At 42.6% G+C, this 10,305-nt stretch overlaps 1 protein-coding gene across 1 annotated transcript; it reads left to right on the forward strand.

Annotated features, from left to right (window-relative positions):
• Positions 1-7,770: 7,770 nt before the first annotated feature.
• LOC135674196 (probable xyloglucan endotransglucosylase/hydrolase protein 30) lies at positions 7,771-10,093 on the forward strand. Its single transcript, XM_065183794.1, has 4 exons — positions 7,771-8,157; positions 8,253-8,353; positions 8,808-9,016; positions 9,269-10,093. The coding sequence occupies exons 1-4, from the start codon at positions 7,974-7,976 to the stop codon at positions 9,789-9,791; spliced, it is 1,017 nt and encodes a 338-aa protein (XP_065039866.1). The 5' UTR covers positions 7,771-7,973; the 3' UTR covers positions 9,792-10,093.
• The last annotated feature ends 212 nt before the right edge of the window (positions 10,094-10,305 follow it).

Below are 10,305 nucleotides of genomic sequence, written 5' to 3' on the forward strand. Positions count from 1 at the left end.
ACTTGGACTGATTCTCCTAATGAAGAAGAGATTGGAATTCCCTTCGCCCTTGGGCTATCCGAGGATGGAGCATAGCTGCTTCAGCCATTTAGCAATCGTGAGATTGAGGGAAGTTTGTACAAGAAAATAAAGACATCAAACCCATATAAGAGAAAGAAGTTTTTCAGGACCATAGTGTTGGAAAGCTAAGGAGAGAGCTAACGTGCTTGAAGGCTAAGAGACCTAAGAACCGATCCACCTTTAAGAAAGAGAATCAAGGACCAACTCCATTTTAATGATTTCCTTTCTATTTCAATATGTTATAATTTATTTTAGAAAAACATGATCTATACTATTTACCTTTTATTTATTTTAGTTCATTAGACTAAGTACAGTAATATGTTGCTTAATTGCCCATAACATAATATCTCGAATCGAAAAAAAAGGTTGTCTCACAATCTATCAAAAGAATAAAACCTTTGCTTTATTTTTTATATTTTTTATATTTTTATTCTTTTTTTCTGGTTCAACTAATTTCAAATATGAACAACTTTCATTATCCTTGGAGTGAGGCTAAGAAAACTAAACTCCTAAGGGAGATCATGAGGGCTCAAATGAAAAAATAAGCCTCACCCTTATAGCTAAAAGAGATTTATAGGAAGGGGATTAACCTCTCACCTCCCATATTGAAGACAAGTGTCTCTTGAATCCAAAGAGACACTAATTAACAGTGAAGGGACACCATAGAAGGTATAAGGATGTTCAATGTTTGAAGACTATCTCGAAAAGCATGAATAAATCCTTAATGGTAGGAGGCACAAAGCAACATATACCCAAGGTATATAGTCGAAAAAAACCAGCTTACATGAGAAAAAACTCGTCATAATGGGAGCATAAGACAAAATATATTTGAGGTGCATAAGTAAAAAAAATATGACTCACATAAGAAGAAACACATCGCGGTAGGAGATATAAGATAAAACATATCCGAGAAGCATGAGTTAAAAAATCCGACCTACGTGAGAAGAAACCCATCATGATATGAGATATAAGCTGAAATATGCCCAAAGTATGTGAATAAAAAAAACTTGACTCTCATGAGAAGAAGTTTACCATGATGAAAGGCGTAGAGGAAGAGGTGCTTGAGGTATGTTCCATTTAAGGAGAGTCATCAAAGGCACAAGTCAAGTCAGGTCATGAAAGCTTGACCCACCTAAAGTGAGGCTTGCTCGAGGCATAAAGATCAAAGAAACCGAACTCCCTTAAGGCTAACTCAAGGTGGATGGGTTGGGTGTCGACCCTCTCTTTACTTGAGGTAGGTAGATCAGGTGCCAACCTCTCTCTTTGCCTTAGGTGGAGAGGTCAAGTGTCAACCCTCTCTCCACTAGAGGTGGATAGGTTGGGCGCCAACCTTCCCCTTTACCCAAGATGGAGAGGGCAGACATTAACACTCTCCGCCCAAGTTGGGTGTATCAAACATCGACCTCCCCCTTTGCCAGAGGAAGGTAGGTTAGGTGCCAACCCACTCTTTGCCTAAGGTGGGTAGGTCAAGCACCAACCTCCCCCTTTACTTAAGGTGGAGAGATTAAGTCTTGATCCCCTCTTGGCCCGAGATGGGTAGGTTGAATGTTGACCTCCACAATTGCCCAAGGTGAAGAGGTCAAGCGCTAACTCCCTCCTTGTCCAAAGTCAATAGATCGAGTGCCCTAATCTCCACATTGCTCGAGGCAAGGAGGATAAGCTCCCCAGCCTCCTTTTTTGGACACAACCAAAGTATGTTGATTGAGCACCCTTGCTCCCCTTAAGAGAAATGATCAAATAAGGGCATCATGTTATATGAGCCAAACATCATGCTTTAAGATCCTCGCCAAAGAACTCTTAAATCATGCCTTCAAAAAAGGGAGAGAGGGGAGATAAATGATAGAGAGAATTGCTATTAATATGTGCCCAGCAAGCCAATCACGTGAGTGATGGCACGTGTGACTTGATAAAGAATCTTTTTGCTTATTATATTTTGTCATATATCACTTTATAACTATTGCATATATGCATATATATATTGTGATGTCCTTGGATTTGTGCAATGGGAATCGGATCGTGATGAGATCACGAAAATGAGATTGATTCACATTTAAACACATATCCTAAATAATCCCAGACATAGGTTACTCGAGAGAGACATTGTGATAACCGGACAGATTGGTGTGCTGTATACCCGTCCATATGATAGATGTAGCTGGTCTTATAGCTGCTCGTGTAGGGACACTAGGGATATAGTACAAGTGTTCATTGGAGAATGAGTTCACTGATTGATCCGCTTATAGAATGCTGGATGGTTGATGATGCCTTATTGTCAGACAGCGATTCCGTAGTCCTAGTGGCATATCTAGTCCTTAGACTTAAGACATAAAAGATGTCCTGTATGAGTGCTCCACTCTTTGATACCAAAGTTATAGGTTTGGTTGTCCCAGATCTAGTATAGTTGGTCATTATGAGTGGTAGTCGACCTTACGAGGGCTATTGAGTATCGATAGAGGATCATCCACTCTCGGCGTCATGAGAGGAATATCCCATATGTTCTTGCTCAGACAAATCCCTGGTCAGGGTCATTCGGGTTGAGAGAGAAAGAGTTCTCTAGGAGAATCCGATTAGAGCGAGACTCGAGTAGAAACCATATGGGTCTGACAGCACCATGCTCGATATACGGTCTCTGGGATATTAGATGGATGAGAGACTATAGGTACATGGTAACTGAGGACAGATAGGTCCAATGGATTGAATTCCCCTGTATCGTCTAGGAACTACAGCGTAGTGGCCTAGTACGTCCGTATTCGATGAGTCGAGTGAATTATTACAGAGATAATAATTCACTGAGTTAGAAGGAGTTCTGATAGGTATGACTCACGACCAGCTCGATATTGGGGCTAGAGGGTCACACACATATAGTAGGCATTATGATGAGTAGAGGTTCGGATATGAGATATCCGACGGAGCCCTTGTCTTATTAGATCTCCAATAAGCTCCTGAATTATTAGATCCTATGGACGAGATCCAATAAGAGCCCATGAGAGATTATTAGTTAGAGATCCACTAATCTAAAAGGCTTGGGTTATTGGATACAAATCTAATACCCATTAGGGGAGGATCCATTAGGGTTTGACAGGGGACCTCTATAAATAGGAGGGATTCAGAGCCTCATAGGCTAGAGCCTTTGCTTGCCTCTCTTATTCTCCTTCCCCTCTCCACCTTAGAACAGGCCTGGAGTTTTGAGGAGCGTCGTCGCAGCCCCGCTGTGTGGATCACCGCTAGAGAGGAGGACGCTTGACCTCCTTCACCCTCTCCTAAGGATCTGCAAGGAAACAGAGATATACGATCTCCCTAGGTAACACAATCTACTCTATACGTAGTTTTTTCAGTTTCGCGGATTTTGCGCACCAATCTTCGCACGACGACGAACATCTCTTTGGGAATCGAAGATTTTGTTTTCTTGTTCTTCCACTGCGCATGTGATGTCGCCCCCCAAGATTTCCCAACAAGAATATCATCAACCAATCATCATATGACACATATCTTTAATATGGTATTGAAGCAAAAAAAAGGTGACAAAAGTCACCCCCCACTAGTTTGCCCATGTGGATATAGGTCCAAAGCAGACAATTATAGGTTGTCTCTATCCTTGTCACCTATATAGACAAAAAGTCAAATTAAAATTGTTAAAGGCTGTTGAAAGCTGCCCACCTTGAAAAATATTTTATGAAATATTCTATCTCTTCACTACTAAGTATAAGAATTCACTTTCAACATAATTACAAGGGCGACATGTTTTATTACTCATGACCCAACTCACTTTCCTCGGGTTATTAACTTAGATATTAGAAGAACTGGATCGAGAAACCTTTCGCAACCTTAGTCGTCATACAAGTGGCACATCAGGAGATCATTGTTTCCATCTCGAAGGTACATCGGACAACCCTGCACACATAGGTCAGAACCATATCAAGTTGCCTAAATCATCAATAATATCCTCTCATAACAAAAGTAGAAAGAGAATATAAGCCTAAATGTAGAATTGAAATATTTTTTTTTTTCAAATGATAAGTCACATAGTTAAAATTTAAGATAAGGATTTTTCAATAAGCTATCAAATCTTTATCGGTTAAGCTAATTGACATATTAAATTATTACAAGTTAACTTATTTTTATACCTTAAATATTAATGTGATAGTGGAGAATTAAACTCATTTACTAAGAGGATTCGAAATCCAATAATCCATCAAATCTTTACCAATTAAACTAATTAACATATTTAAAAAATAATTTATTATATTATCATAAGTTAATTTTTTATACTTTAAATATTAATATGATAGTGAGGAATCAAACCCACTTAGATTCGAAATCTCATTTGATATCAAATCTTTACCTCTCACCTCCTATATTGAAGATAAGTGTCTCTTCGGGTTGGATCCGAAGAGACACTAATCAATAGCGTAGGGATAACTCGAAAGGTGTGAGGATGTTTGCTATATAAATATTATATTAAAAAATATAAATAAATCTATCACAACAAAAGACATAAGATAAAACATACGTAATATGCATGAGTCAGGAAAACTCAATCGCGTGAGAAGAAACCCGTTACGATGGGAGGCACAAAATAATATATGTCTAAGGTATATGAGTTGGGAAAACATGACCCACGTGTAAAGAAACTTACCATGGTGGAAAGCAAAAAGCAAAATGTGCCCAAAATATGCGAGTTAAAAAAAACTAACTCATATGAGAAGAACCGTACTACCGTAGGAGATATAAGATAAAACGTGTTCGAGGTGCATGAGTCAGAAAAAACTGACCCACATAAGAAGAAATTCATCATGACGAGATGCATGAGATAAAATATGCCCTAAAAAACCTGACTCCCATAAGAAGAAGTCAATCATGATAGAAGACGTAAAGGAAGAGGTGCCTGAGGTATGCTCCACTTGAAGAGAGATTTTAAAGGCACAAGTCAGGTTAGGTCATGAAAGCTCGACCCACTGAAAGTGAGGCTTCTCTAAGGCATAGAGATAAAAAAAGCTTGACTCCCTTGAGGCTAACATGAGATGGAGAGATTGGGTGTTGACCCCCTCTTCGCTCGAGGTGAGTAGGCCAGGAACCGATCTCCTCTCCGACAAAGGTGGGTAGATCAGGCACCAATCTCCCCCTTTGTCTAAGGTTGAGAGGTTGGGCACTAACCTCCTCTTTGCCTGAGCTAGGTAGGTCGGGTGTCGACCTCCCTTTTTGCATGACGTGGAGAGGTTGAGTACCAAACCCCTCTCCACTTGAGGTGGGTAAGTCGGGTGCCAATCTCCACCTTTGCTCAAGGTGGAGAGGTCGGACATCGATCCCCTCTTTGCCTGAGGTGAAAAGATCAGGCAGCCACCCCCTCTTCACCCTTCACCCATAGTGGGTAGGTCAAGTGGCCTACTTCCTATATTACTCCCCCATTTTAGGGATACATACATTGGTTGAACACCCTTACTTCCCCTCAAAGAAGAAATCAAAATAGCATAAGACCAATGTATCAGATGGATCAGACATCACGTTTTAAGACCCTTTCAAAAAACTTTTAAAGCAAGGGGAGGGTGCAAATGATAGGAAGAATTTCATCAACCTATTATCATATGTTATATTTTTTTATGTAGCATCGCATGTGGATATGGGTCCAAAGTAGATAATCATAAACAAAAAAGCTAAATTATGATTATTAAAGACCGTTGAAGGCTACCCCCTTGAAAAATATTCTATAGAATATTTTGTCTTTTCACTGCTAAGTATAAAAGCTCACTTTCAACATAGTTACGAGTGGTACTTTTTATTGTTAACTATTATACTCATCTTCATTGAGTTACTAACTTATGTATCGAAGAGATCCAATCAAGAAAACTCTCTCAACCTTGATCTTCATACAGATGGCACGTCGGGAGATCATTATTTCCACCTCAAAAGTATATTGGACAATCCTATACACATGAGTCAAAACCACGTCAAGTTGACTAAGACACCAATAATATTTTTTTCATAATAAAACAAAAAGAGAATATGAATCTAAATATAGAATTAATATTTTTTATTTTTAAAAAAATAAGTGATGAAGGAAAAAAAGAGGCATGTTTATCATTTAAGTTAATTGACTATCAAATATTTATCATTTAAGTTAATTGACATATTTAAAAATTAATTTATTAAAGTATACTAAATTATTTTTTATATTTTAAATATTAATATAATAATGAAGGATCAAACCCATTTATCAAGAAGATTCAAAATCTCACGTGTTATCTTTATCCTATAGAGAATTTTAACATCAACCTTGCGCATGGATGACATGCACAAATCTGAGAAATTTGCATGCCTGTATCCCTAAACGCTTAGGAAATATTTTTCGAGTCAAATATATATATATATATATATATATAATTCTTTCGTTCTAATCGCTAGCGAAAGAACAGATTTATTCTATCGTGTTTTGCCATTTTTGAGCTCCAATTAATAGCGAATATTCCATCATAGATAGGTATGCTTGTATTTTGTGTGCATATACATAAATGCAATAGAATCAATTTCTGTATCTACAGTCACACCCAATGGAATCATATGTTTCACGCTTCGAAAGGTGAGCGAGCATGTTCATATGGATAACATCTGACTCACGTTAGGCCGGCGCCAGGGACCACACCTGCAAGTGGCATTAGACGGCCGAGAGCCGCCTCCATCGGATAGTACTCATGGTAGCATCCCACCACACAACGACATGCGAAGACGATGATGGCGCTCGTTCCCGATGTCCGAGTTATCTACAGCCACCCTTGTCGGACACACATACTCATGCATGCATAGCATTAATTACACCGGTGGCGTAAGTGAAGGGTTCATCTCGAGGAAGAAGAGGCTGGATAGGTATGGCGGAGTATGAGTTCCTGTGGGAATCTTTGGAGGCGGTTGGTGGTGGGTCGTCTGTGCCTGCCTCCACAAATCAAATGCTATCGTCGTCTTCTTCCCAACGCATTTCAATTTGCCACACACAAGCCTTCCTCATCACGGCATCGTCATCATAACTAGCAAAAGATAAGAAGATGAGCATCTGGGTTTCATTAAAAGGAGAAGGTTATTCCACCAGTGATGTAACGAGCAATAACCCTTCTATAATCCCCATTATAAGGATAACCACGAATAATTTAGTGGAAATCCAGAAACGATCCACTTGTGTAATCATGAGATGCTAATAGAAGCTAATTACCAGCTTATTGTCGATCGATCGCATGTGATTGAAGTCGTTGACCGGCTCAAACTATTCCGTGCCCATCTTCTCAGCTCCCACCAATGGTCTATTCAAAGATGGAGACGCAACTTTCCTCCATTAAATTAGTTTTGTCAGCGCCCCAACTAACAGTAACTGTACCCATTTGTTGCACATCGAGTCTTATCTCCGTCTGTGGGACGAGAAGCCATTTATTTGGTCACTCCCTTCGTTTCCAAGGCTTACAAGAACATGACATGATGATACCTCGTGATTGGGTGGGTGTTAATGAGGAGCAAATGACGACCATGAAATATCTAATTATTTGGTTATTATATCTCCACTTGCCCTATTTATTTGATTGCAATACAAGGAAGTAACAGCTTGGCATTCGTCCGCTACCTGCGAGCAGATGTATTAGAGTCATCAATTATTTTCCATATGCCAAAAATACCCTTCTCCCTACTGGGGCTTACTATGAAACGGTCGAATCGACCCGCGGTGGCAACATCGTGGTTTCTTGCGAAATATGAGGATAATTACTTCAAAGTATTGATTGCCAGGTCACCTGGTCCCACCGCCACTTCTTCTTCCACCCTTCCGTCCGCTAAACTTCCGTCACAGTCTCCGACTTCATAAGCACTCCGCCCCCATTCACGAGAGAGAGAGAGAGAGAGAGAGGAACGAAAGGGAGGGGATTCGACGGAAGGCTACGATGACGACTGCTCCGAGCATAGCGACGGCGGTGGTCATGCTGTCATGCATCGTGACGGCGGCGGTTGCTTTGAACGTGACGACGTTGCCCTTCGACGAAGGCTTCTGCCACCTCTTCGGCGACGACAACCTCGTACGCTCCCCGGACGGCCGCAGCGCCCGTCTCATCCTCAACCGCTACTCCGGTACTTACCATCCCCGTCCTCGTTCGAGCATGCTCACCCTTGTTTACATATGTAGTATATATAGAGTGATTTATGCGTTGATCGTGGTCAATTAGGTTCGGGCTTCATATCGAACGACCTTTACGACCATGGGTTCTTCAGCGCCTCCATCAAGCTGCCGTCCGATTACACGGCCGGCGTCGTCGTCGCCTTCTATGTGAGTCCACGCCCTCTCATCTTCACTTTCCCTCTGCACAATATAGCGTTCTAGTAATCCTGTGTTGTTATTAGGAATCATACAATAGGAAAAAGGCTAGTTGTTCACGTTTCCTGCAAAATAATGAACCAAAATGGAATGGAGCGTCTGGTACATGAAGAAGGAAAGACACCTACGCCAGGCTTGTTGGTCCGATACCTTCATGCTCCTTTTGGACCGTTCAAACATTGGTGTCAACTGTTGTTTCTTGTGGAGTTCGAAGTTGTGTTTCCACGTACTGGTCGAAGTTCTAGTACCATCACCACCCAAATACATTGAAGACTTTGAGTTCTATTGGATACAGACGTGCTCATCAATTTCAAGCATCGAAGGAAATGCTGGGTTATAGGACGTTGCACTAAACTGTTGTATTGATTCTGGTATTGATGCTGAGTTGTGGAATTATGCTCCGCAGACTTCTAATGGAGATATATTCGAGAAGACACACGATGAGCTGGACTTCGAGTTCTTGGGCAACACGAGGGGTAGAGAGTGGAGGATACAGACTAATGTGTACGGGAACGGAAGCACCAGTCGAGGCCGGGAGGAGCGCTACCTCCTTCCCTTCGATCCCACCGTCGAAGCTCACCGATACTCCATCCTGTGGACCTCCGACTTCATCATGTATGCCCCTCTTTACCCTCCCATCTCATCTTACGCTCATGAAATATGCCTTGGTTGGGTACATCCTCAGAAGAAGGCATTTTTGGTCATTTACTCTCCATTTATACTCTGCCGCAGTAGTAATCTTTTTCTCCCCCTTTGAGATGATGGAATACAAACTGTCAGTATGCTACTCCTCCCCCTGCAATGTTTCCTAGTCCATGCCAAGTTGACGACTGGAAAATACTAAGGGTCGTGTTGTTGGCTTTGCAGATTCTACATTGACGACACCCCTATCAGGGAGGTGGTCCGGTGCGACGCCATGGGCGGCGACTACCCGTCGAAACCCATGTCCATCTACGCCACCATATGGGATGGCTCCACCTGGGCCACCGGCAACGGCAAGTACAAGGTGAACTACAAGTACGCGCCGTTCGTCTCCGATTTCTCCGACCTCGTCCTCCGCGGCTGCCGCGTCGACCCCATCCAGCAGCCGGACTCCGCCAGGCGGTGCTCCGAGGCCAACGAAGACCTCTTGACGGCCGACTTCGCGGTGATGACCCCCAAGAAGCGTGCCGCCATGCGCCGCTTCCGCGAGCGCTATATGACCTACGCCTTCTGCTACGACACCAACCGGTACCCGCTCACGTTCCCGGACTGCGACGTGATTCCGTCGGAGCAGAGCAGGTTCTTCGAGTGGGGCGAGACCAAGTACCCGAGGGAGCGCCGGAGGTCCAGGCGCCAGATCCGGAAGCCGCCGAGGGCCGGCGACCCAAAGCGCGAGGCGGACGTCTAACTGCTGCTGTTGCTATGCTCATCCCGACAAGATTCTTCCATTCTTGGTTGTTCATGTGAGTAGGACTGATGGCTTCTTTGTTTTGTTATGGTGTGTGCGTCGTCGGTACGTATTCGTTGATTCTTTGTGGGTGGTCATCCGTGTGGAACTTAATTTTATGTGAAGCAATGGTGGGTGTTTAGATGCTATCAAGGGGTTGGTTAGATATCGTAGTCATGGAGGACATCGATGGATGCTTTTCCCGAGTGCGAGCATATCGGGTTGGCCATTTGGTACACGCAAATATATGCTATCTTATCTTTCGGTGTGTTGCTTGGATATTGGATGGCTGCGCAGGGCAGAACCGGGAAGGCCCAAAGCAGCGTCTTTTTTAGCCATATGTATCTTCGTGGGTGGTCCAAATTGGTCGCCGTTGGTGATGGAAGTGGGCGGAGTTAATGCGGAAAAGCAATGTGAACTTGTAGAACGTGGGGGGCGGGGCGCTCCGGCGACCAACGGAGGTGGCTTCTCATCT

Source organism: Musa acuminata, chromosome BXJ1-5 (genome assembly GCF_036884655.1).
Source record: "Musa acuminata AAA Group cultivar baxijiao chromosome BXJ1-5, Cavendish_Baxijiao_AAA, whole genome shotgun sequence".
NCBI lineage: Eukaryota > Viridiplantae > Streptophyta > Magnoliopsida > Zingiberales > Musaceae > Musa > Musa acuminata.